At 38.4% G+C, this 27,199-nt stretch overlaps 2 protein-coding genes across 5 annotated transcripts in view; one reads left to right on the top strand and one right to left on the bottom strand.

The window, feature by feature from the left end:
* The window catches only part of LOC131500316 (zinc finger protein 790-like), a 56,506-nt gene extending 43,144 nt beyond the window's left edge, over positions 1-13,362 (top strand). The window contains exon 7 of the mRNA XM_058709392.1: positions 13,097-13,362. Within this exon, the coding sequence (XP_058565375.1) occupies positions 13,097-13,145 (49 nt within the window). The 3' untranslated portion in view covers positions 13,146-13,362. The remainder of the gene's footprint in view (positions 1-13,096) is intronic.
* Positions 1-27,199, bottom strand: part of LOC131500314 (zinc finger protein 571) — a 130,518-nt gene that overhangs the window by 80,826 nt on the left and 22,493 nt on the right. Inside the window, exons 1-5 of one of the 4 annotated variants that reach the window (XM_058709385.1) lie at positions 21,605-23,631; positions 14,539-14,623; positions 12,128-12,254; positions 10,733-10,831; positions 3,230-4,910 (exon numbers count right to left, since the gene is read on the bottom strand). In XM_058709385.1, coding sequence (XP_058565368.1) covers positions 3,230-4,910; positions 10,733-10,831; positions 12,128-12,254; positions 14,539-14,547 — 1,916 coding nt within the window. In that variant the 5' untranslated portion in view covers positions 14,548-14,623; positions 21,605-23,631. Of the gene's footprint in view, positions 1-2,082; positions 4,911-10,732; positions 10,832-12,127; positions 12,255-14,538; positions 14,624-21,217; positions 21,389-21,604; positions 23,632-27,199 lie in introns of those variants that run through there. The other 3 variants (XM_058709382.1, XM_058709383.1, XM_058709384.1) reach the window with 3 other exon arrangements.

Genomic DNA, 27,199 nt, shown 5'->3' on the forward strand with positions numbered 1-27,199 from the left:
TTGGGCTCTATTGCTAAGTGTGGAGCCTACTTGGGATATTGTCTCTCTCTCTCTCTCTCTCTCTCTCTCTCTCTCTCTCTCTCTGTCTCTCCCTCTGCCCCTCCCTGCTCGCTCACTCTCTCTCTCTCTCAAAATAAATAAACATTTAAAAATGCGATGTTGTATATTACCTATACTTGAATTAAAAAATAAAAATAAAAACGTGATGGGTACATGTCTGTTCATTTTACTATTCTATTTTTGTTACGTTTGGTATGTTCTACAATAAAAAAGTTAAAATAAAACAAGTTACAGATGAGTGGGTAGCTATCTCATTAAAACATACTTTTGTTAGACTCAAATGTGGACCATATTTGAAAACAGAAGGAAACATCACAAGATAAAAACCAAAGTTTTAACAGTAGATGGATGAGCAATAGTGAATGTGATTTTTTTAATTTACACTGTAACTTTGGTATGGGGTAAACTTTGTTACATAACTTTGTAAGAGGAATGTAGTGACCTTTGAAAAGAATTGTATGCATGTAGGGAAAATAAAACTTAATTTGAACAGGTATGATGGTATCAGTATACCTTAAAGTAGCAACTAAGGCAGTATAGCAACCACAACCTGTTTGTCTTTATGAATTCTTTGATTAGTGTACATTCCTATCCCCTCACCATTACCTCAATAGGGAAACTCTTAGTTTCAAAATGATTTATGAAATAAAGTACTGAGATAATATTCATTCAAGTTTCATATTAAACCATCTTTTTTTTAAATTTTTTTTTCAACGTTTTTTATTTATTTTTGGGACAGAGAGAGACAGAGCATGAACGGGGGAGGGTCAGAGAGAGAGGGAGACACAGAATTGGAAACAGGCTCCAGGCTCCGAGCCATCAGCCCAGAGCCCGACGCGGGGCTCGAACTCACGGACCGCGAGATCGTGACCTGGCTGAAGTCGGACGCTTAACCGACTGCGCCACCCAGGCGCCCCTTAAACCATCTTTTAAAAAAAGTTTTTTATTTATTTTGAGAGAGGCAGAGATAGCGCAAGTCAGGGAGGGACAGGGAGAAAGGGAGACAAAGAATCCCAAGCAGCTCCCCGTGTGGGACGTGGGGCTCAAACTCCTGAAACTGGGAGATCACCTGAGCCAATACCAAGAGTCTGATGCTTAACTGCCTGGGCCACCCAGGCTCAAAAGTCTTGTAAGAACAGCATCAAGAATAAAAATCTAATTAAATCAATCTAGATGATGAGAGAATAGGGAAAGGGTTGTGAAAACTTGAGCTAGAGGGACTCTTCTTGTATAGTGTACTGATTAATTTTAGAACACAAAAGTACTGCACCACCCACTAAATTTAACTAACTTCCATGATGCCTTAAATTTTCTCTTATAATTATTCTTTTTGGTCAGCAATGGATTTCTCAAAGTGTGTTCATAACCCAAAGATAGTAAATATTATGGAGGGGAAAGAATTCATGGTCAGGACTGGGAAACAGTGTGCTGAATAATAGTAATATTTTCTTTATTGCGGGTCTTCTTACAACCTTTTAATTCGGCTTGCTCAAAGTGTAATTCATTGGCAATAAGGGAATTTGGTTATGTACCACAATATGCAATGAGACAGAGTCCTCTCCTCCAATGGTATTTAGGAGATTATTATCTCTTGAACATATTTTGGAGAGTCTGGTTCAGAGTATTTTCTAATACGCAAATATGTTATATGCCAAATATATGTCAATGAATTATGATCAATGTAGCAAATCATATTTTAGGGGCGCCTGGCTGGCTCAGTCGGTTGAGCGTCCGGCTTCAGCTCAGGTCATGATCTCACAGTTCGTGAGTTTGAGCCCTGCATTGGGCTCTGTGCTGACAGCTCAGAATGTGGAGCCTGCTTTGGATTCTGTGTCTCCCTCTCTCTCTGCTCCTCCCCAGCTTGCACTCTGTCTCTCCCTCTCTCAAAAATAAATAATAAACATTAAAAAAAAATTTTTTTAAAGATGAATTTAAATTACATTTGGGAAAACTGATCAGGACACTTGAAAGGGCCAGAAGCATCATTTTCCCCACTTAAAATAATGGAAGTAGGCTCTGAAATGTGGGCATCTGAAAATTTACTCTTCAACATATTATCAGATACAGATAATGAGAAAAGCTGTAGTTAGTAAATTTTGTTTTGATTTCTCATTTAAGACAGTAATAATTTATATAGTTGTATTTTAATGGAGCCACTTGGCTATAATTTTCTTGATAAAAAATTATCTTTCCCTTAAAGAAGTAATTAGAAAATGTAGTAAAATGACTTCTGCTTTTGGAATTTGCTGTAGAAAAATGACCTCCCCTTGATTTTATAAAAAATCTCTACAACTCTAAAGGAATTTCTTCCATAGTTTTTTTGCAGTATGAATTATCTGGTGCAGCAAAATTTATGAGCTCTAAAATGGAGGCCTTTCTGCCTTTATGATGTCCTAAAGCTTCTGTCACAGAATAAATTATCTGGTGTTCAAAAAAGGATAGATGGTAAAACCAGACCAAACACAAACAAGAAACAGAAAGGGATAGATGGTAACAGAATGCTTATATCTTACTGTATTCAAAAATATTCCTACCCTTTGACTTCTCTAATAGCATATAATAATGATAATACCAGTGATAATAATAGATACTGAGTATCAGATGCTGTCCAAAGGGAGTTACATGTGTTTAATCATCTATAATTCAATCAACGTAATATCATTACATTATTTTACACAAAGAAGCTGAGGCAAAGAGAGGTTAAGTAACTTTTCCAATTTCACAGGAAATGGTGAAATAGAGATAGTACTCAATAAAAGATATATTTCAGATTACATTCCAAGGCTATAGAGATTGTTAAAATTGTTTAATAGGGGGTGCCTGGGTGGCTTAGTTGGTTACGTGTCTGACTCTTGATCTCAGCTAAGGTCTTGATCTCAGGGTCGTGAGTTCAAGCCCTAAGTTGGACTCTGTGCTGGGCATGAAGCCTACTTTAAAAATAAAAAATAAAAACATGAAAATGAAAATAAATGTTTACTGTGTTTCAGAAGTTATTTCTGCATTCATTAATATAGGCTTTCTAAAAATGAGTTCATTATGAGCACAAGTAAAAGGATGTCCTACATTCATTACGAACATAATATGGGTTCTCTAATATTCCAGAGGTGTTGAATACAGTTGAAGCCTTTCTTATATTAAATCATATTCAAAGCTTTTTCAATTATGAAGCCTCATATGTTGAGTAAGTTGTGAATGACGTCTAAAGTCTTTACCACATTGGACACATGCATAAGGTTTCTCACCAGTATGGATCCTTTGATGTAGAGTAAGTTCTGAGCCACGACTAAAGGCCTTCCCACATTCCTTACATTCATAGGGTTTCTCACCAGAATGAGTTCTTAGATGTTCAGTAAGATGTGAACCACGAATAAAGGCCTTCCCACACTGCTTACATTCATAGGGTTTTTCACCTCTATGAATTCTCTGGTGCTCACTAAGTTGTGAGCCATAAATAAAAGCCTTGTCACATTCCTTACATTTGTAGGGTTTCTCACCTGTATGAATTCTCTGGTGATATGTAAGTTGTGTGGCACGAAAAAAGGTCTTCCCACATTCCTTACATTCATAATGTTTCTCACCATGAATTTTCTCATGTTGAGTAAGATATGCACCACGAATAAAAGCCTTTCCACACTCCTTACATTCAAAGGGTTTCTCACCTGTATGAATTCTCTGATGTTCACTAAGCTGTTTGCCACAAATGAAGGCCTTCTCACATTCTTTACATTTGTAGGGTTTTTCACCTGTATGAATTCTCTGATGTTGAGTAAGATTAGAATTAGAAATAAAGGCTTTTCCACATTCTTTACACTTATAGGGTCTCTCACCTGTATGAACTCTCAAATGGTAAGTAAGTTGTGAGCCACGAAAAAAGGCCTTCCCACATTCTTTACATTCATAGGGTTTCTCACCTGTATGGATTCGCTGATGTTCATTAAGTTGGGAGGCACATAAAAAGGCCTTCCCACATTCTTTACATCTGTAAGGCTTTTCACCAGTATGAACTCTTTGATGATAAGTAAGGTGTGAACCAAGAATAAAGGCCTTTCCACATTCCTTACACTCATAGGGTTTCTCACCACTATGAATTCTCTGATGGTAAGTAAGTTGAGAGCCAAGAATAAAGGACTTCCCACATTCCTTGCATTCATAGGGTTTTTCACCACTGTGAATTCTCTGATGGAGAGTATATTGTGAACAATAACTAAAGGCTTTTCCACATTTCTTACATTCATATGGTTTCTCTCCTGTATGAACTCTCTGATGTTCAGTGAGCTGTGAACCACGAATAAAAGCTTTCCCACATGCCTTACACTGATAAGGTTTTTCATTAGTATGAATTTTCTGATGTTGAATCAGATCAGAACTACGACCAAAGGCCTTCCCACATTCCATACACTCATAAGGCTTTTCACCATTCTGAATCCTCTGATGTTGAATATATGTTGGCTTTTTGCTGAAGGTCTTCCTACGTTTCTTAACTTCAGAGTGTTTTTCTTTATTAGGGCTTTTCTCATGTGGAGTAAGGCATGACAGGTAGCTGAAAGCTTGTTCATATTCCTTACATTTGTACAATTTTTCCCTGGTAGGATTTAGCTGATGAAGAGTAGGTGACACAGAATGGCTTTGGGTGGCCTTTTCTCCATAGGTAATTTTCATGTGCATGTAAAGTCCTTCCTGACTTCCCTGTTGATCCTCAAATTTGCCTTTGCCCTCCATATTATCTCTAAGACCATTGTAATCAAAATTATGGCTGATAGGTTTCCTCCTATTTTCCCACTGCAGTGATTCCATTTCATAAGCTCCCTTTTCTGGAGATGACTTTTTGGTCTCAAAACTGGATTCCAAGTCTGTAAGATAACAAGAGAGCAAATTCCTTCTTTTTTTTTTTTTTTTTTTAACAAGGGGAAATGAAACTTCTAAAATAAAAATGATAGGTAAAATAAAAATTCTGATAAGAACAAATGGCTTAAACAGTGCTGAAATATTTTGTGCAATTAAAACAAAAGGCACAAGGAGAAAACATAGAATGAGGGGAGTTTATAGGGAGCAAAGTAATTAGGAAAACAGTTTAAGTGTGTGGTTCTCAAACTTTGGAGTAGATTAGAATCCAACCAAAGAAGCTTATAAAATAACAAAAACACTCCCCTATAAACATTCAATCAAATGTCTAGTTAGATATCCAATCTACCAACAAGACCTACTACCTGTCCTATTAAAAGTTTATCAAGGGACGCCTGGGTGGCTCAGTTGGTTAAGTGTCTGATGTTGGCTCAGGTCATGATCTCACCTGGCTTTGAGCCCCACATTGGGCTCAGGGCTGACAGCTCAGGGCCTGGATCCTGCTTCAGATTCTGTGTCTCCCCCTCTCTGTGCCCCTCCCCTGCTCACACTCTGTCTCTCTCTCTCTCTCTCTCTCTCAAAAATAAATAAACATCAAAAAAATTTTTTTAAGTTTATCAAATACGACCACATCCACTACTGTCACTCTAGGCCAAGCCACCTGCAATTGTCCCTGCAATCTGTTCTTCACACAGCAGCCAGAGGAATTCATTTACAATGTAATTCATATCACCTTATTCCCCTATAAAAATCTTCTGAGTTTACCATCTTAGAATAATATCCTAAGTTCTTACTTATTATGGCTCACAAGACCTTACTATGGTCCATAGACTCTACATGAGTTTGCCCTTGGCCACTTTTCTGATGTCATCTCTTGCCACTCCTAATTATTCATTTTGTTCTCACTACAATGGCTTCCTTGCTGTTCAAAAATACCAAGTGTATACCTCTGTGTTTACCTTTTGGAATGCTCTTTTCCCAGATACCTGCATGGTTTGCTCTCTCATTTCAGTTTTCCATTCAAATGACACATTATCAAAACACCCAATACAGAAATGCACCTATATTGCATTTATCACTAATGGATATACTAGTTTTAAAGTTTGTGCCTTGTCTGTCTGCCCATGCTTAATCAAAGCAATGACTTTGTTTCATTCTCTGCTTTATTTCTAGTACCTAGAGCCATTACTGGACACTCAGTATTTGTCAGCAACTTTAAAAATACAAATTTTCTTTCATTTTTCATTTCCCCAGATGCTTCTGATATAAAAAAAAAAAATTGAGAATACTGCTTAAAACCTTTCAATGGTTTACCCCTTTGTACTTCAAATAAAATCCAAATTCCTGTTCAAAGCCTAAAAGCCCCTGCATGATCCATTTCTTGATTACTTTTTTCACCTCATTTTGAACCACCACTATCTTCAGGAACAATGCTCTAGCCTTATTGGCTTTATTGAAGTTCCTGGAACGTATCAAATCCTTTCCCATTTCACACTCTCACATGCTGTTCTATCTGCCAGGAATGATCTCTGCATGGCCAGTTCCTTTTTGTCTGAAATGTCTTAACTAAAATGGCAGCTGCTCAGAAAGACTATCCCTGAAAACTTGAATTGGGTTCATGCTTTATCTTATTCTCTCATTTATCTGATTGTCTATACTTGTCATATAACTTTAATATGTAGAATAACACTATCTAATGTGACTGGAACAGCAGCCACCATCTCTGACAACAATGCACATAAGCTGTAGAGTGTAATAGAGGATGGTGTTGAGAAAGGAAATAAACATAAATCAATAAATTGAAGATTGAACAGTCTTTAGAAATGAGTCAGAAATCCAAGGAAAACATGCTTTTGTTGAAAAGCAGAAAGAAATTGTAAACAACAACAAAAACAAAAAACCCCACACAGCTCAGTTTAACATCAACTCATGTCAGCAAAATGTACTGGGATGAGAGTACCTGGCTTTTTACTTTGTCAGAGAAGCACAATATCACTTATAAAACACTAGGTAAGAACCCAACTGGAATATGGTGATCAAGGGAACAGTGTAAGGAACCAAATGAATCCAGTTTAGGTCCCAAACTGCTCTCCATGCCACATATAGTAACATGATTAAATAGTTCTTTTTTGATGTTTATTTATTTTTGAGAGAGAGAGACAGAGCACGAGCAGGGGAGGGGCAGAGAGAGAGGGAGACACAGAATCTGTAACAGGCTCCAGGCTCTGAAATGTCAGCACAGAACCTGACGCGGGGCTTGAACTCACGAATTGAAAGATCATGACCTGAGCCAAAGTTGGACGCTTAACCGACTGAGCCACCTGGGTGCCCCTAAACAGTTCTTTTTATTGTCGTTAAATTAATGGAAGAAAAAAATGAGAAAATACAAAAGGGGTGATGGCTGAAAATGACAAAATGGCGTCTGAAAAGCAGAAGTCATTTCGGGAGGCCTCTTTCATACTTGCCCCCCTCAACAACTCTGGCTGAATTGATTCTCTAAATCTCTCTTGAATCTGTTTCCTTATCCCCAATGCCATTACCAACACTCAGAAAGCCCAGAGAGCACCACACATTTGAAGCAGAACAATAATCCCCTCAGTCATGTCCTGAGATCCTTTCTTCTAATCTCCATCTGGCAGTCAAGAGTGATATATTAAATATGTAAATCACATTATGTCACTGTCCTACTTAAGATTCTTCATTAGCTTGCAAATGCTTTGGGGACAAAATTCAATGAGAGATAAGAAATACATGTTATTTTATGGTCAAATACACACCCACAACATAAAACAAACAAGTCATGAAATAATCTTTACCTCTGCTACATGTGATGCATTGTGATATCTTTAAAATTTTTCTGCTCTATGTTATTGTATTTAAGAATCAAAACAAAACTGGGGCGCCTGCGTGGCTCAGTCAGTTGCACATCCAACTTTGATTCAGGTCATGATCTCGATGTTCGTGAGTTTGAGCCCTGCTTTGGGCTCTGTGCTGACAGCTCAGAACCTAGAGCCTGTTTCAGATTGTGTCTCCCTCTCTCTCTGCCCTTTCCCACTCATACTCTGTCTCTCTCTCACTCTCTCAAAAATAAATATTCTTTAAAAAAAGAAAAAGCAACAAAACAAAACCAAAACAAAAAAAAAAACAAAAAAAAAAACAAATGCTGTTCACAACCTATCAGGTCATTTTTATAATCCCTAAGGTTCTTCCTGGCCTAGACCCTGGCAGACTCTCCAAACTCACACCTGGCACCCTTCCCTCACTAGGTTCCAACTATAAGGGCCTTCTTTGAATACCTCCTATTACACCAAGCTGCATCGCTCTATGGCCTTCAGGACACCGTTTCCTCTGCCAAGAATGTTTTTCTCTCTACCCTCAGCCTCCCTACTGCTTTACATCCTTTCAGGGCTCATCCTTTCACATACCTTTGCTTTTCCTCAAAAGTCCTTCCCAATCTCAGACTCCAGCAATGCCGCACCTGCAATTCTCTCTTATAGTAAGACAGCCACAGCTCATGGGCTCATGATAGTGAAACTGAGCCCCACATTGGGCTCTGCACTGAGCATGGAACCTGCTTGGGATTCTATCTCTCTCCCCCTCTCTCTGCTTCTCCTACCTCCCCCCCCCCACCTCTCCACACTCTCTTGCTCTCTCAATAAATAAATAAATAAACAAACTAAACATAAACATAAAAAAAAAAGACAGCTACTCTACCCACTGCAGCCTACAAGGGAGGCCCCCCATAGCTTTGGATGCTGGTAAGACTGCCACATCCTGCTCTTAATGCTGGATTCTCCTAGGAGGTCTTGACTTCCATAAACTCTAAATGTGACAGTCCCCCTACCTTCAGTTTATGACAGGAATAAGTACTCACCCTCCCCAAAGAAACTACTCCAAGACCTATCCTGTAATGCTTGGCATCTCTGGGTATCCCAATACTCCTGAAAAGCCCTGGCTTTCTGTATCCTTGTTCATCACTAGGCCTCTCATCCGATTCCAGGTCTAGACATCTTTTATTGTGACTCAGTGTTCTATTACTCTGACCACTAGGGCTCCAGGAACTCACTATATACTTTCTGCAAATACTCCACAACCTCAGCCTCCTTCCCTCTGTGTATTCTCTTCACCTCTTGCTCTGATTGCAACCTTGAGCACCCTGCTTCCCAGAAGCACTGTTTTCCTCCACCTCACTCCACCTACCGTCCCCTGAAGTAGACATAACAGACCTTGTTATTTCTAATTAGGACAGTACCTCCCAAAACTCAATTTCAAGTAACCATCCTTACTGACCACTACCACCCATATTTCCAGATCACTTACTCTTGTACCATCTCTCCAATATTTATCTCCACCTTAAAGACTCTCCTTCAAAATCAAAACAAAACAACTCCTTTGATTCTATGGTTCACCCTGTAGCTCCTATCCATTTACTGTACTCCTTCCTGGTAAAACTTCTCAAAAGAGATGTCTGTATTTCCTGTCAATACTTTTTCCCCCTTTGTCTCCCACCCTTATAACTAACATTTTTCCCATATTTGCTTCCAGGATTTTTTTTTCTTGCACTTTTATACAGTTGAAATAATTCTACATATATAAACTTAAACCATACTTCTTTGTCCTAATTATTAGGGCACTATTATAAAAAACTTCTAATACATTTTAAAACTCTATTTGTACTTTTGAGAATTCCTCAAATGGGTCCTCAACACTGCCTGGTGAGTTAAGTCATTACCCCACAACAGTTTTTATTTTTGGCTTATTTCTTCCCTAGTCTCTCATCTCGCCCCATCATCCAGAGATTTACCTTATATTTATCCCTCAGTCCTGACTACCATCTTGCAGGCTTTCAAATGCTTATCTAACTTCTCTGTCAAGAATATCTAATGGCCATCTCCAATGCACAACTCTTGACTTCCTTCTGCAGGCTTCCAAACTCTGATGCTTCTTTCTATTTCCAATCCTTCAGCAAATCCTATTAATTGTACCATCAGATATAACCCATTCTCATTTTCTTCACATATTAGACCCCATTCCAAGACACTATCATCTCTAAAGTGGACTCCTGAACTAGTGTCCTCTAACTGGCCTTCTTGCTTTCATTCTTAACCTCATTCTACATAAGCACCCAGAGTGATGTGTAAACAAAGATCCCTTACTCATCTGCACAAAACCCTTCAACAGGTCCTTATACTTAGAATAAAATCACATTCCTTGCAATGGCCTACATGGTCTTATGTGATCTGTTCTCTGCCTATTTCTCTGACCTCATCACTAATTACCACTTTCACTCTCCTTGTTCTAGCCACGCTGACTTTGTTCTAGCCACGCAGCCAGAAGGCTGATCCTCAAATAAGTGAAGTTCAGCATCTCCTCAGGGCCTCTACGCTTCTGTCCCGTGTGACTGAACACACACTTCCCTTTTTTTGCATGGCTAATTTCATTCAGGACTCAGTTCAAAATTACTTCCTCTGGGAGATCATCCCTGATTATCCTAATCTAAGAACACAGCAAGCTCTCCATAAACATTTGCTGGCTAGAGACACCAACTCAATTAAAAATAAATAAAAGGATTATCTTTGGAAGAAATGAAAAGTAACTTCCTCATTAAAACAAAAGGGGAATATGAGAGAAGAAGAATGGTAAATGGGAGTTGGAAAGGAAGTTCCTTTGGCAACTCATATTGACATCACCTTCCTGCTGAGACCTTAGGCTTCTTTCCACAGGCCTTTGAAGAGAGCTTCATGCAAACATCTCCAAGTGTTGCCACCTCACAGACCAGCTGTATTATTATGAGCAATAGCTGCTCCTATGTGACTTGCTCTTTATTCACCTGAGCTCCATCTTCTTGTCATGGCTCTTGTCACCATCCAGGGGTCCTTCCCTTGCTCCAATAAAGAAAACACATCTGGTTTAGGGATCGCACATCCAGCTTAAAAGAAAAGAAATGGGATATGGTCATGGTATAAGAGTCCCAGATTCAAATCCAGTCCACTGGTCATCAAAGACACTGAAGGAAGTGACAGAGGAATATGTGAAGGTCTGAAGGATGAGAAATAAGAAGGTACACAGTGGAGGGGCTCCTGGGTGGCTCATCGGTTGAGTGTCCGACTTCAGCTCAGGTCATGATCTCGCAGTTTGTGAGTTTGAGCCCCGTGTGGGACTCTCTGCGGACAGCTCAGACCCTGGTACCTGCTTTGGATTCTGTGTCTCTCGCGCTCTCTCTCTCTGCCCCTCCCCCACTCACACTCTCTCTCTCTCAAACATAAATAAACATTAAAAACAATTATATAATGAGCACTGGGTGTTGTATGGAAACCAATTTGACAATAAATTTCATATATTGAAAAAAAATTATATAAAACAAAAGAAGGTACACAGTGGAGCTGTCTACTTCTGTTAGCTAGAATGAAAGGGGAAGTTATTCCAATAAGAGGGCTTAAAGCTATCAGCAGAAGGGAGGAGAGGAAAAGACAAAAGCAGAATCAATAATTGTTTTGCAGAATTGTTTTCCAGAATCAATATTTCCAGCCAAGGAGACACCTAAATAGGTGTTTCACCTGACAGTTCCTTGCTAAGTATGTCTAGCCCATTAGCTCCTTATGTGAGCCAGTCTGAGCCAGAATAGAGCTGAGGACCTGCACAGAAGCCCCCCTGAGCTGACCTGAAGTTACCTTAGCTCATTATAATAATAAGATGTCCTCTAGGGTGCCTGGGTGGCTCAGTCAGTTAAGCATCTGTCTTGATTTCAGCTAAGGTCATGATCTTGCAGTCGTGAGATCAAGTTCCATGTCAGGCTCCATGCTGATCATGCAGCCTGCTTGGGAGTCTCTCTCTCCCTCTCTCACTGTCCCTCTCTCCTCCTCAAAATAAATAAATAAACATTGAAAAAAAAATAAGATCTCTTATCATGGGTAGAGTTTTCCACCATTTTTTGAACATATGATGTACATACTGGCATGTTGACATGCTGGACATGCTAATTGAACCAAAAGTGTTTACTTACACAAACTCCCTGCCCCCACCCTGATACACTGCATAAAAATTTCCTGTAATAATCCCACAGGGAGACAGTGCATTCAGACCAATCTCCCTGTCTCTGTAGCAAGTAATACAAAGTTCTTTGCTTTCAACATTTCCTTGGGTTGTGTGCAATTTAGTGCACCTTGAGTTCGGTTACATCTCTACCTCCAAAACACTCAAACCTTTCTGTACAAGATGATCTTACCTAGTGAGATCAGGTTGCTGTAGTTCTCCAACATCACATCCCTGTACAAATCCCTCTGAGTGGAGCTAAGGCATTCCCACTCCTCCTGAGAGAAGTCGATGGCCACATCCCTGAAAGTCACCAACCACTGAAACAACAAATCCATTTATTGTTGGTGAAAATATGGCAATGACTTCGAGGTAAAATGAGGAAAGAAAGAAGAGGGTGTGAAGGAAGGGGATGACAATAAATAGGCCATGGCTGAACACATTGTAGCATTAAAGAAATTAGGTGCCTGAACAAAGACAAAACTTCCAATGTATAGTAAGACAATTCTATTATCCAGAAAAGTCCAGGAATACAAAAGGCCAGATGAATGCAGTTCTCCAATTAAATAAAATATTATATGTAATCACACAGTATATTAAGCTTTTCAGATTCTCAAAAAATAATAAATTCTCAACAAGTATGAGTTCTTTCCTTTTCTTCTCCCCTTAAAGAAAAATATAAACAAATTTAATGAAATCTTTCCAAACAATTTTTAACAAATCTCTAGGCTAAAACATAGAATTTGGATATAACTTAAGAATTTTTTGAAGATTAAGGCACCTGGGTGGTTCAGTCAGTTAAGCATCTGACTCTTGATTTTGGCTCAGGTTATGCTCTCACAGTTCGTGAGATTTAATCCTGAGTCGGGCTCTGTGCAGAGCCTGCTTGGAATTCTCTCTCTCCCTCTGTCTCTGTCCCTCCCTGGCTTGTGCACACACACACACTCTCTCTCTCAAAATAAATAAATATTTTTTTAAAAAGAATGTTTTGAAGATTTGAATTCTTCAAGTCACAATATTATGTTTCCATTTTATGTATGAAATGATCTGCTTATTTGGGAGTATTTCATTTAATTCTCCAACATCTTTGAGCCCTAAGAATCTACAGTTCTCAAGAGAGTAGGCATTTGGCAGTTTTTATTTCTACTTTCTGTGTTCCTAGGCTACAGCTAGCTTATGGATGCCAATCTAGGTGCCTCGGGTATCACTGACACATTCTGGCCAACTGCAAGGTAAACCTGACTGCTGGTCATCCTCTCTTTGGTTCCTGGGTAATAGGACTGTGGTACATAGAATAACACCCTCCCCAAGATGTCCACATCTGAATCTCTGGAACCTGTGAGTATGTAACCTTATAATGCAAATGGAACTTTGTAGATGTGATTAAGGATCTTTAAAAGGGAAGATTATCCTGGATTATCTGCTTGGGACCAATGTAATCTTAAGAGTATTTTAAATGGTAGAGGGAGGGGCGCCTGGGTGGCTCAGTAGGTTGAGCATCCGACTTCGGCTCAGGGCATGATCTCACGGTCTGTGAGTTCGAGCCCCATGTTGGGCTCTGTGCTGACAGCTCAGAGCCTGGAGCCTACTTCTGATTCTGTGTCTCCCGCTCTCTCTGCCCCTCCCCCACTCATGCTCTGTCTCAGAAATAAATAAACATTAAATGGTAGAGGGAGGCCGAGAAGGAGAAGTGATAATGAAAGCAGAGGTCAGAATGATGACTGCTGGCTGTAAAAATGGAAGGGAGCCACAAGCCAAGGAATGTGGGCAGCCTCTAGCAGCTGGAAAAATGCAAGGAAATAGATTCGCCTCCAGAAAAACACAGACCTACCAACACCTTAAATTTAGCCTGTAAAACTAATTTCAGACACTGACCTCCAGAAATATAAGATAATAAACTTATGTTGTTTTAAGTCACTTAGTTTATAGTAATTTGTCATGGCATCAACAGGAAACTGCAAGAGGCAAGATCTCTTCCTTCTTGCGACTCAGTTCCTCACCCAATCTTAAAAGCCTTGCAGAAAATCTTATCATACACTGAGACTTAGAACACCCAGCAGAAATGCTGTCACTTCCAAGTGGGAAACCCAGGTCTATAGAGAAGATCAGTTTGCCATATGTCCCATGTAACTACCTCACCAAACCATTATACTAATACTGCTCTTAAGGGGAGTATTAGTATTAGGAATACTGCTCTTAATACTGCTTCCTTAGGACTCCTGGCAGAAGACTTTGCATGTAAAATATGTAGAATGATCTGAAAAAATACTTAAACACTCTCTGGTGAGGGGAAAAGCATTTAGAGAAGAATGGAGCTCTTTGCTAGGATTAGCCACTGGAATGGGAGAAATTTGGGAGTGGTTCCTTCAGGCAGCTAAGCAAGGCAGAAAATTTGGGGATAAATAAGTCTGGTGTTCACATCACACAACACGTCACTTCAAGAAGGAAAAATGAGGGGCCCCTGGCTGGCTCAGTCAGTAGAGCATGCAATTCAATCTCAGGGTTGTGAGTTTGAGCCTCACATTTGGTGCAGAGATTACGAAAAAATTTAAAAAAAAAATCTAAAAAAAAAAAAAAAAAAGGAAAAATGAAATAGTAACTCACATGGGGCATGTTTTCTAGAACTATCAGGACTGATTGGTTTTCTGGTTCTTTTCCTGGAGATGTGCAGAGTTCAGAGAACACAGGGCTGGAGAGAGAAACAGAAGCCATGAGATAAACCTTGCCTCAGAGCCCACAAAATAAGCACCTTGACACTAACTTTATTTCACCTCTTTTTTTTTTTTTTTAATTTTTAATGTTTATTTATTTTTAAGAGAGAGAGAGAGAGAGAGAGAGAGAGAGAGATTGAGAGAGAGAGAGAGAGAGTGAGCCTGCCTGAAACAGGCTCCAGGCTCTGAACTGTCAGCACAGAGCCCGACATGGGGCTCAAACCCACGAGCTGCAAGATAACGACCTGCACTGAAGTCAGATACTTAACCAACTAAGCCACTCAGCCACCCCTATTTTACCTCTTTGAGGGAGTTTGGAAAAATCTTAGCTTTCCGGCAAATCCAATGGAATACAGCTACAACAGAAAGAATTCAGGCCAAACTTCTCCTGAATCCCCCTGATGCTGAATAGGACCTCACAGGGTGCTAGTTTTCCAGGGCATCTCACATCTTTAGGATAGGGGCATACCTAGGGAGCCCTGAGATCAGCTTCCCCAGATACCTCCCCTCCCCCCCCCCCCCCCGAATATACACACAAAGTGAGATGCTTTGCTCCCACAGCTTAAGGGCTCAATCCTACAAGACTGCTCCTGATTCCAGAAGTCAGTCTGAAATCCCTGGCCACCAGTACTTCTGATCACTCAGCTATAAATTGGGGCTCCCACAGTCCCCTCCTAGGTTTGATACTTTGCTAGGATGGCTCACAGAACTTAGGAAGCCACAAAAAGGATGAAGTATTTAGGCCTAAGGTTGACAAGAAATGCATAAAACCTGTAGGAAGAAAAACTTGAAATACTTCCTGAAAGACATAAAAATAGATTTGTGCAAATGGCTAAAACAGTATTTCCCAACATTGTTTTCTATCATTGCCCCTCTGAGGAGCCATTTTAGACATTTTTTCCTAGTTGTCCCCCTCCAGCATGAAATTTTAATAGGTCAGATACACTGTAATATATGTATTTATGTAAGTATATATGTTATATATAAGTTTATATAAATATATATAAGTTTATATAATATAGAGGAGCCTGGGTGGCTCAGTTGGTTAAGCGTCCAACTTCAGTTCAGGTCACAATCTCAGTTTGTGAGAGTTTGAGCTCAGTTTGAGCTCCACATTGGGTTCTGTGCTGACAGCTCCAAGCCTGGAGCTTGCTTCAGATTCTGTGTCTTCTGCTCTCTCTGCTCCTTACCTGCTTGTGCTCTGTCTCTCACTCTCTCTCCAAAAATAAAAAAACATTTAAAAAATAAAAAAAAAGTATATAATATAAACAATGTAATTAAAATTTTAATATATCATTCAAAACCATTCTTTTCCAACAAAAGGTAAAACAATTGAAAAATTAATTTCTTAAAAATTATTTTTAGTGAACTTAACTTCTACTAGATAGAAGAAACTTTTAACTGGTCGCTTGATCTTCATTCACATTTTGTCAACATTTTAACTTCTCAGCCCTTGACATAATTGGTGGGTTTCACAATGTTAAACTTTATCCAAGAACTATGATCCTGAAAAATAGCCATAGCCACAATGAGAGATACCCTCTCATCCTTTATAGACTAGGAAACAGCTGAATGAAATGAACCTCCCTTCCCTCTATGACTTAGATAAGACTGGAGGATGATCCTCCCCCCCTTTTTTAACCTATGAGAAGGCCAGGCAGAACCTCCAAATGGCCATTCTTTGTCTCATAAATGACTAGCTGAGCTGTTTGACCCCACTCACTAATCTGGACAAAAATGCCCGATAACTTTACTTGACCAAACTTTAGTCAGGTTTCTTTCCTTCTCTCAGGCCTTTGAACTTTGGCCTACCCTGTATTCTAAGCCAGCAAAGGATGCAAACAACCCTCTTAACAATGATACAAGCTTCAGAGAACAAAATCTACACTTCTGACTCCCCACTTGTCCCAGTTCTTTCTGGCTTTATCTTCCTTATTAAAAAAAAATTCTTTTCTGCCTGACCTTTTAGATGCCTGCAGATCTTACGGTTGGAGTGTTCTCCCAATTACAAGTCTTCCTTCCCTCACTGCAGTGATCCTTTAAATAAAGTCATTCCCAGGGGTGACTTCAGCTCAGGTCATGATCTCACAGCTCGTGGGTTCAAGCCCCACGTCCGGCTCTGTGCTAACAAGCTCAGAGTCTGGAGCCTGCTTCTGATTCTGTGTCTTTCTCTCTGACCCTCCTCCGCTTACACGGTCTCTCTCTCTCAAAAAATGAATAAATGTCAAAAAAATTTTTTTAAATAAATAAATAAAGTCATTTGTTAGCTAAGTCCAAATTTGTCTTTTATGAGACATGGTGAATAACTATTGTAGAATAAAACATTACTTTTATTTAATCCTCAAATCCCAAGTCAAATAAAAAAGCATGATCAAAGACAAACAACATCCACAAGGCAGCCAATGGGCATACACAAGGAATTATTTCAGATTAAATAAGACTAAAGAGATGTGATAACTAAATGAAATGTTTAATCCTAGATGTGATTCTGGAATGGATCCCAGATCAAGGGAAAAAAGGCTATAAAGGGCAGTCCTGGGACAACTAGTGAAATTTTTCTATGAATTCTGAATTAAATAATTATTATATCTATGCTACATTTCCTGATTTTAATAAATGAATGATAGTGGTAGTCCCTGTACTTAGAAAAATACACTGATGTATTTTTATGGATAAAGGAACATGATATCTGAAAATTACTACCGACTGGTTCAGAAAAAAAGAACATATGTAGAAGGAAAGAGCAAATGAAAAGCTAATGTTAACAATTTAATAAAACTATAAGGACATATGAGAATTCATTCTACTATTTTGGGGGTGTAATATTATATCAAAACAAAAATTTTTTGAATAAATGTTATGAGAACATTTATACTTGATTAAGATACTAAAGAGACATAACCAAATGTAACACATGAACCTTAAATATAGGAAATATGATAACCAAAATAAATTTACAAACATTCCCTATTTTGATAGTTGTAATGTTGCTATTGTTGTTTTGACACCATTATAAGTACATTTTCAGGTAAAACAGACTAATTATATTAACGTTGTTAGCAACCAAGAATGTCAGTATAAAAGGAGAGACAAAGTTATAAAATCAAATAGAAAAAAACCTTGTTATCATTGGTCTAAATGGAAATATGATTATGAATTCATGATTATGGTTTATACATTAAAAACAAGTTATTAGCTTTGTCCTCTGAAAAGCCTTAGAAGAAATGACAGCCCTATGACAATGAATATTCCTAATATCCAAACTGTAGTCTCTATATGCCATGATCCATAAGAGGAACCAGAACTCCTTAGAGAGATGGCTCATTTTGGATCTGGCACAGAAAATGTACAAGGTGAACTTGGGACAGCTTGTGCCAGAAAGTAAATAAGCTATCAATTCTTATATGATCATGTCAAAAGACATAGGAACTGACCAGAAGGGACTCCCACTGGCTAAAGAGAGAGCAGTTCAGGGTACCCGGGGGGCTCAGTCGGTTAAGTGTCTGACTCTTGATTTCGGCTCAGGTCATAATCTCACAGTTGGTGAGTTTGAACCCTGTGTCTGACTGCATGGTGACAGCACAGAACTGGCTTGGGATTCTCTCTCTCTCTCTCTCTCTCTCTCTCTCTCTCTCTCTCTCAAAATAAATACATAAATTTTAAAAAGTAATAAATACATAGAGGGCAGTTTGAGATAAAAAGGAATAATGAGGGGTACCTGGGTGACTCAGTTGGTTAAGTGACTGACTCTTGATTTCAGCTCAGGTCCTCATCTCACAGTCATGAGATCAAGCCCTGCATTGAGCCCTGAGCCCTGATGTTCTCTCTCTGCCCCACCAGCTCACGTGCACATGTGTCCTCTCTCTCTCTCTCTCTCTCTCTCTCTCTCTCTCTCAAAAAAAAAAAAAAAAAACAAAGATTACAGTGGTTGGAAACCTATCAAATGTATTTCCAAAACCCATGAATACTCAAAATAAACTGACTCACTTACTTTTGGGACTCTTTAGGAGGTTGTAGGATGCCAACTAATTCCTCTGAAAACTAATATATAAAGGGAAAGAATCAAATAGATTATTGTCTTTCTATATGAACTGAATTTGAGGATAACCAAATAGTTTTGAAGCAAATTTCTTATTTATAGAACTCCAACTAAGAAATGCAGAAGGAAGTGAGACAATTTTTAAAAATCACTATATGTAGGGGCACCTGGGTGGCTCAGTCAGTTAAGCATCCGACTTTGGCCCAGGTCTTGATCTTGCCGTTCATGAGTTTGAGCCCCGTGTGGGGCTCTGTGCTGACAGCTCAGAGCCTGGAGCCTGCTTCGGAATCTCTCTCTCTCTCTCTCTCTCTCTCTCTCTCTCTCCTTCCCTCTGCCCTTCCCCTGCTCATACTCTCTCTAAAATAAATAATAAAACAATTAAATTTTTAAAAATCACTGTATGTAATCTTTAATGAAATAACAGATCTCACCATCAATCATAAATGTATGTTATAAACTTTAGGTGTTTCTTGACCTTTTTTCCCCTTGTTTCCCCTAAAAAGGCTGAAAGAGTCTTTTTAGACACCTTTTTTTTCCCTAACCACTATTCGACTATAAAATTTTAATGCCATGGTTATACTGTATATGTGTTTATGTACTGCGTGGCTCCAAGGGCCACAAACCATTGCAATATCTTAAGAGTTTGCCCTGCTAAGAACCAAGTTTTATCCCCCGGTGGGGAGGAGGGTGGGTGGGTGGACAATACCTTCCTCTATTAATAGGTGAAAAAAAGAGAGCCTTATAAAAAGGTTAAGTGGACAGCCCTTGAACACTGATCAATATGGCATCACCAGAAGTGGGACACCAGACTTTAAAAGCCTCAGGATGTGATGTAATAGGAAGTACAAGGCACCAACTATGAATTATTTTTGTCTGAAAATGGGATTTAGGCAAAATATGATCTGGATTTGATCAAGTTTCTAGAACTAACTACTCATTTACAGAAATACGGGGCATAGGAGAACAAATTATATGACACCCTAAGGAAGCAATTAGCCAAAAGCAGAATGTAGAATATTCTATAAACCTAGTTTTTTTAAAAAAACAAATCAGTAATACCAATTAAAATAAAACAAAAGCAAAAAATAGAAGGGAAATTTACAGATTAAAGAAATTTAAGATGTTTGGCAACCTTATGCACTGTGTAGACCTTATCTGGATCATGATTTGAACAAACCAATTGTAAAAATCTATCTTTGAAAAAACTGGGGAAACAAATATGTATGTATTGCATATATGATATTATGGAATTACTGTTAGTTTTTCAAGTTGGGGTAACATCACTGTGGTTATCTAAAAATATGTTTTTTGGTTATATATGTATACATATGGATAAAATTATACAATTTTTGAAATGCTACAGAAAAAAAGGAGGAAGGATGTAAGGCTATTTGCAAACGTTTTAAATTATAGGTGGGTATTGAGCACATTGGGTTTATATTACTTTCTATCCTGCTTGAAATTTTCCATAATAAAGTTAAAATAAAAATCTTCAAATTTCCTCCGGAGGGCGTAGTTCTCTCTCATCAAAAATCTTAGAAATGGCTGATTTGCCATTGGGTGGAGAGAACAGGTGTAGTGTGGTTGGGAGTGGAGTTAGCCTAGTGAGCTCATCCCTGGAGCGCCATCATTTATGGGGATAGCTAATGCCTAAGGACAAGTCACTGAATGGCTGGTTCTTCCTTAAGATGTTGCAGAACGTACTGCAACATCTTGAAAAGTAAGAAACTTGAGGGGAGGAAGAAAATGGTAACTCATTTTAGGCAAGTCTTTTAGATGTGCAACATTCTTTTCCTTTCCTGTGTGGCTCTGTTAGAAAAAGTAGAAGGGACTAAACAATCATAGGCTACCAAGCCTTTCTCACAGCCAACAAAATATTTAGGATCATCTCCCACAACTTCAGGCCAGAGAAAGGGATTGATTTTCCCCACAGGGCTCTCAAAGTAGAATGGGGCATCCTATTATGGTGGTCTTCTCCCTTCCTAGGGCGCTTCAGGTGTAAATCCTCATTATACAGCTTCAAAATAGGCACGTTCTCAGCACAGTAAAGTGAGGAAACTGCAGCACCTGGAACCGCGCGATTCTCAACGGACTCTGTCCGTGTCATACGGGGGTAAAGTACACAGGTGCGAAGTATCCCTGGCCGCCAAAAGCATTAGAAGACGGCAGGCGAGCCCATCGCGCCGCCACAGAAAGGGACACACACATCCAGCACGGTGGAACGTTAAGGGTAACATATTCCCTATCCCGTCCTACCGGAACCAAAGATAAGGCGCGGAGTTTGCCAGCCGGAGGGGCGCTAAGTGCACGCCCACATCACAGGGGCTGAGGGAAAAAGCTAATAGCACCACGCCTCTGCCGGTCTGAACCGAAGTGACGGTGCAGATATTGCCGGAGAAGAAGGTCACAGCTACTCCCAAGGCAAGGCCGACTTCCGTAAGGAATCAACCTGGAGCTCTATGACCTAAAGGAAACGTAGTCCAGAGCCGGGATCGTCCCGATTCCTCACAGCACCGAGCCCCAGCTGGCATACCGGTATTCCCAGCACCATGTGAGAACTTCTTTCTGGATGCTCCAAATTAAATGCAGCGTGCGGGTCCCAGTGAGACGGTCCACTCACCTGACCGCTGCAGACTGGATCCCTGCATCAAGACGTAACGGAATAAGTGTACGAAATGGCGCAGGGACGCGGTGGCCTCCGGGAAATGTAGTCAAAAATGTGACCACCCTCCCCCCACCCCCACCTCCCGCCGCTCGATCCAACAGAACGCAGAGGCAGTGGCCACATTCTGCGGCCCGGAATCGGCCCGAGCCTTGAGTCTCCCTTGCTCGAATGGGGGATCTCAGGCTACTACTACGTGTGTGCCGACCTATCTCATTTGACTCAAGTGACTCCTCCAGAAAATCCCAAGAAGATTACCAGAGTTTGGGTCTTGTAGTGAAGCCTTCAGACAAATGTAGTCCAGGGCTGAAAAAGCTGCAGAAGGCCAGGAGGTAGGGTCCAGATTTCTCAGACAAGAGCTGTGGCTCAGACGCAGTAGCTGTGACCACCCGGGTTTCTGCTCAAGAGGCATCAGAGGTTTGACACACTTCACGGACATGTGTTTGTTATCCAAGTGTCTTCTGCAGGGGAAGAGAGGTCTGTGGGGAATGTGCTGTGTATCAGATTGTGTTTGAGACTGTAAGAGGCATGTTAGTGGATACGCGTGTGATCCATTTGGGATTGTGAGAGTGTCTCGGGAACAGTGTGACTATAAGGGTGATGCCTGGGATTAATTAGACAATCTAAGTATTTTATGACTTACAAAATGCTTTTTCTTTGCATGGTTATGAATTTAGAATAGATTCCTATATAATTATAGAAATGTTAAATGAATGATACATTGTGAGTTCACCTGTAGCAGTGAATATGGGAAAAGAAGTGAATGCAGCACTGGGTATCTCAAAACTTCAGTTTTCTCACCTTTAAAATGAACTTTTATGTAAGTTTTTGGAGTACAGCTGCCCAATAGAACTTTCTGTAAAACTCAATTCTATGTTTTGTATCTGCACTGTCCAGTATAGTAGCCACTAGCCACATATGACTATTCAAGCCCCTTAAGTGTGGTTAGTTTGACCAAGGAATGAATGTTTAATTTTGTTTAATTTTAATAAACTTAAATTTAAACAGTTACCAGTGGCTACCTAAATTGGAGAAACAAGAATTTCATCTGGCAAATAATTTGAAAAATGAGTTTTATATTGAAATGAAGAGAGATGAGAAAAAGTGTAATTTCAGCCTTAGTCTTTTTTTTAGAGGAATAATTTACATAAAGTCTACAAATATTATATATACACCTCCATGATTTTTGCATACACAGGCAATCACCACACACAGATCAAGATAAAGAACATTGATTTCCAAAATGCCAGAATGTTCCCTTGTGCCCCATCCTGGTCAACTGTGACTCTACTTAGAAGGGACCATTATTTGGACTTCTAACACCACAGATTACTTTTGTGTATTCTTGAACTTCATTTGAATACAATCAATGTAATGACATGTGCCTGGCATGTTTTTGTCAACATTAAGACTCCGAGATGAGTCCTTTAGCCAGCAAATAAATATTTTTGGTTTTATGTGCCAGATGTTGTCTGTCACACCTACTCAACTCTGCTATTCTAGCATGAAAGCAACCATAGATAATATGTAAACAAATTAGTGTGGCTGTATTCCAAGAAAACTTTATTCATGGACGCTGAAATTTGGATTTCATATAATTTTTTACATATTGCAAAATACTACTCTTATTTTTTCAACCATTTAAAAATGTAAAACCTTTCTTAGGTCATTGGCCATACCAAAATAGGTGACGGGCCATATTTTGCCTGCAGGCTGCCATAGTCTAAATCTTGATACAATATATTCATTCTGTATTGATACACATTTGTGTGGGTTTCAGTTTTTTCTTTTCTTTCTTTTTTTTTTTAAGTTTATTTATTTATTTTTGAGAGAGAGAGAAAGCATGAATTGGGGAGGGGCAGAGAGAGAGGGAAAGAGAGAGAATGCCACGCAGGCTCCACACTGTTAGTGCAGGGCCTGATGCAGGGTTCAAACCCACAAACTGTGAGATCATGACCTGAGCTGAAGTCGGGCACTTAACTGACTGAGCCACCCAGGTGTCCCTCCAGTTTTTCTTATTAATAAATCTATGGTCAATCTTACATATTTTGGGAGACATAGCATTCATTTCTATTAGAAATCCAAGAGTGGAATAGCTGGATTGTAAAGTAGATTTGTATGTACCTGTGGAGATACTGCCAAATCATTTTCCAAAGTTGTGTCAATTTACATTTCTATCAACAATGCAAAGGGTTCCAGTTGCTTCATATCCTTTTAGGCACCTGGTATTATCAGTCTTTAATTTTTACAATACTAGAAGGTGGATAGTGGTATCTCAGTGTGATTTTAATTTGCATTTCCCTGATGAATACTCACTTTAGCATCCTTTCATATACCAGTCACTTGGATAACTTCTATGTTGAGTTGTCTGTTTAACTTTTGACCATTTTATTAAAATGAGTTTGTGTTTTTTTCTATTTATTCATAGGTATTTGTATATACTAGGATATGAGGTCTTTGTAGGACATTTGCGTTATATCTTTTCCAGGCTATGGCTTGCCTTTTCACTCTAATAATGAAGTCTTTTGAAGAACAGCTACTTTTAATTTAAATGAAGTTCAATTTATTAATATTTTATTTATAGCTGATGTCTCATTCTGTTTAAAAGCCTCTGCCTACCATAGGACCTGAAGATATTCTATTTTTCTTCTAGAGATCTTATTGTTTCACCTTTCACATTTATAGTTATGATTCATCTCAAATTAATTGTTTTGTTTCTTTCTTTTGAGCTGAGGATCAAGAGATTTTTCCCCCATACGTATAACCAGTTGCTCCATCACTATTTATTGAATTGCAATGGTGCCTTTGTAATAAGTCAAGTGACTTTATATCTGTGAGCCTATTTCTGTACTATATTTTCTCATTGGTATATTTAGCTATCTTGCACTAATACCAAGCTGTCTTTAGAGTAAGTATTGAAATATCATGGTATACATTTTAAACTTTATTCTTTTTCATTATATTGGGCATTCTAGGTCCTATGCAATTCCATATATATTTCAAGAATCAGCTGGTTGATTTACACAAAGAAACCTGGAGGGACTTAACTGGCTTTCTTTGACCCTGTAAATGTAGGATGAATTGATATCTTAATACTAAGTCTTGCAATTCACAAATATTGGCATATCTCTCCATTTCTTTGAGTCCTCATTAATTTATCTCAGCAACGTTTTATAATTTTCATTGGAAAGCATTTATGCCTTTATAAAAAACAGCTTATTGAGATATAATTAACATACCATAAAATCCTCCCATTTGAAGTGTTCACTTCAGGGGCACATGGGTGGCTCAGTTGGTTGAGCATCTGACTCTTGATTTTGGCTCAAGTCATGAACTCATGGTTCGTGAATTTGAGCCCTGCAAATTGTTCACTTCAGTGGCTTTTAGTATATTTACAGTTATGCACCCAATTACCCCACAGTCAATGATTTTACATTTTCGTCGCCTGAAAAAAGAATCCCACACCCCTTAGCAGTAATCCCAATTCCTGTCTCCTGTCCCCCAGTCACAGGCAACGATTTATCTTCTATCTGTATCTATAGAATTGCCTATTCAGGATAGTGCATATAAATGGAATCCTACAATATTTGTTTTTTTGTGACTGGCTTCTTTCACTTAACATAATTTTATCAAGATTTATCTTTGTTGTAGCATGTAACATTACTTTGTTACTCTTTATTGCTGAATACTCTTCTATTGTATGGATTTTCCACATACCTTGGGGGAAATCATTGTCTTAGTTAATTATGATGTTAGCTGTCGATTTTTCATAAATTCCCTTTACTAGAATGAGGAAGTTTTCCTCTATTCTGACTTTGTTGAGTGTTTTTATCATGAAAGGATAGTAGATATTGTTAAATTTTTTTTCTTTGTCAGACATCATGTGCTTTCTGTCCTTTATTCTATTGATTCATTACATTGATTTTTTGCATGTTACACCACCAACCTTGCATTCCTGGCATAAATCTCACTTGGTCCTGGTGTATAAATTATTTTTTTATTTTTACTAGATTCAATTTGTTAGTACTTTGTTGAGAATTTTTGTGCCTTTTTGTTATTTTCGTGTTTTCTTGCTATGAGAAATACTTTTGTTTTTTTATTTTACTGTTTAATTTAAGCTGGTATATAGAGACACAAATTATGTTTTTATATGTACTTAAATCCAGTGATCATGCTAAATTTGCTTATTTATTAAGAGTTTTAGAATTCTAGGGGTGCCTGGGTGGTTCATTTGGTTAAACTTCCGACTCTTGATTTCAGCTCAGGTCATGATCTCGAAGTTCTGTGGGATTGAGTCCCATGGCATAGCCTGCTTGGGATTCTCTCTCACCCTCTTTCTCTACCCCTCCCCTGCTCACATTTTCTCTCTCTCACTCAAAATAAACATTAAAAAAAAAGTTTTAGAATTCTTTTCTGGATTTTCTACATATAAATTATGTTATTGACAGATAACTGTTATATTTCTTCTTTTTCCAATCTTTATACTTTTTCCTTTTTTCCTGTTTATTGCACTGGCTTGGGTCTCCAGTATGATAATAAATGCAAGTATCAAATGTAGATATCCTTGTTTTATTCCCTTGAGGAATCCATTAGGTTTGTTATCTGAGATTATTTAAAGATGTTCTTTATCAGATTGAGGCAATTTTCTTTCCTGCCACTTTTGTTGAGAATTGTTTTAATGGATGTTGAATTTTTTTAATGGATAGCCTGCACATTAGATGATCATAAGATTTTTCTCCTTTATTCTGTTAATGTGGTAAGTTACACTGATTATTTTTTGTATGTGAAACCATCTAGCATTCCTAGAATACTCATTTAGTCATGATTTATTATCTTCTTTATCATTCACTGAATTTGCCTAGCTATATTTTGTTTAGGGCTTTGCTTTTATGTTTTTCTTGTCCTGAAATTTCCAGGGTTAATATAAAGATGTTTTTGGCTTCATAGAGGAAATCGGGAAGTCATTCCCCTTTTTCTTTTCTTTGTAAGAATTTGTACATGACTGATATTTTCTGTTCCATCAAATATTTGGAAGAATTCACCAGTGAAAACATCCGGAACTGGAATTTTCCTTGTGGGAGATTTATAAATGAAGATTTATTTTTTTTAACAATTACTCAAATTTTATATTTTTTCTCATGTCATTTTTGCAAGTTGTATTTTTTAAGAAATGTTTTATTTCTTTGAAGATCAAATTTATTGGTGTAAAGTTGTCCATAATGCCTTCTTGTTTACCCTTTAATATCTATAAAATCTTTTTCCATACCTGATATTTGTGGGATTGTTTTCTTTTTTGGTCAGTCTTGCTATGGCTTATCAATTCTGTTGATCTTTCAAAGAACTAGCTTTAGGCTCAGTTTATTTTCTCTATTACAAGTTTGCTTTCTATTTTAGTGATGTCCATACATATCTTTATTTCTTCTTTCCTTTTACTTTCTTTTGGTTTAATTTGATATTCTTTCTTTTAGTTTCTTATGATGGAGGCTTACATTATTCATATTCAGTATTTGCTCCTTTCTAATATATGCATTTAGAGCTACAAACATGCCCTCAAATTACTGCTTTTACTGCATCCCAGTAAAAGCAAAAATCCCTTTTTGATTTTCACTATCAAGAAGTTCAAAATATCTTTTAAATTCCATTGTCATTATTTGATCCACTGCTTTTGTAGAGTTATGTTGCTTAAGTTTGGATAACTTGGGAAGTTTTCAATGTTTTGTTTTGTAATGGTTTTTGGTTTTTAGTTTAATTCCATTGTGGTCAGACACGAGACTATACATGATTTCAATCCTATGAAGTATATTAGATTTGCTATATGGCCCAGTGTATGGTTTATTTTGCCACACAGTCCAC

The sequence above is a fragment of the Neofelis nebulosa genome, chromosome 17 (genome assembly GCF_028018385.1).
Source record: "Neofelis nebulosa isolate mNeoNeb1 chromosome 17, mNeoNeb1.pri, whole genome shotgun sequence".
NCBI lineage: Eukaryota > Metazoa > Chordata > Mammalia > Carnivora > Felidae > Neofelis > Neofelis nebulosa.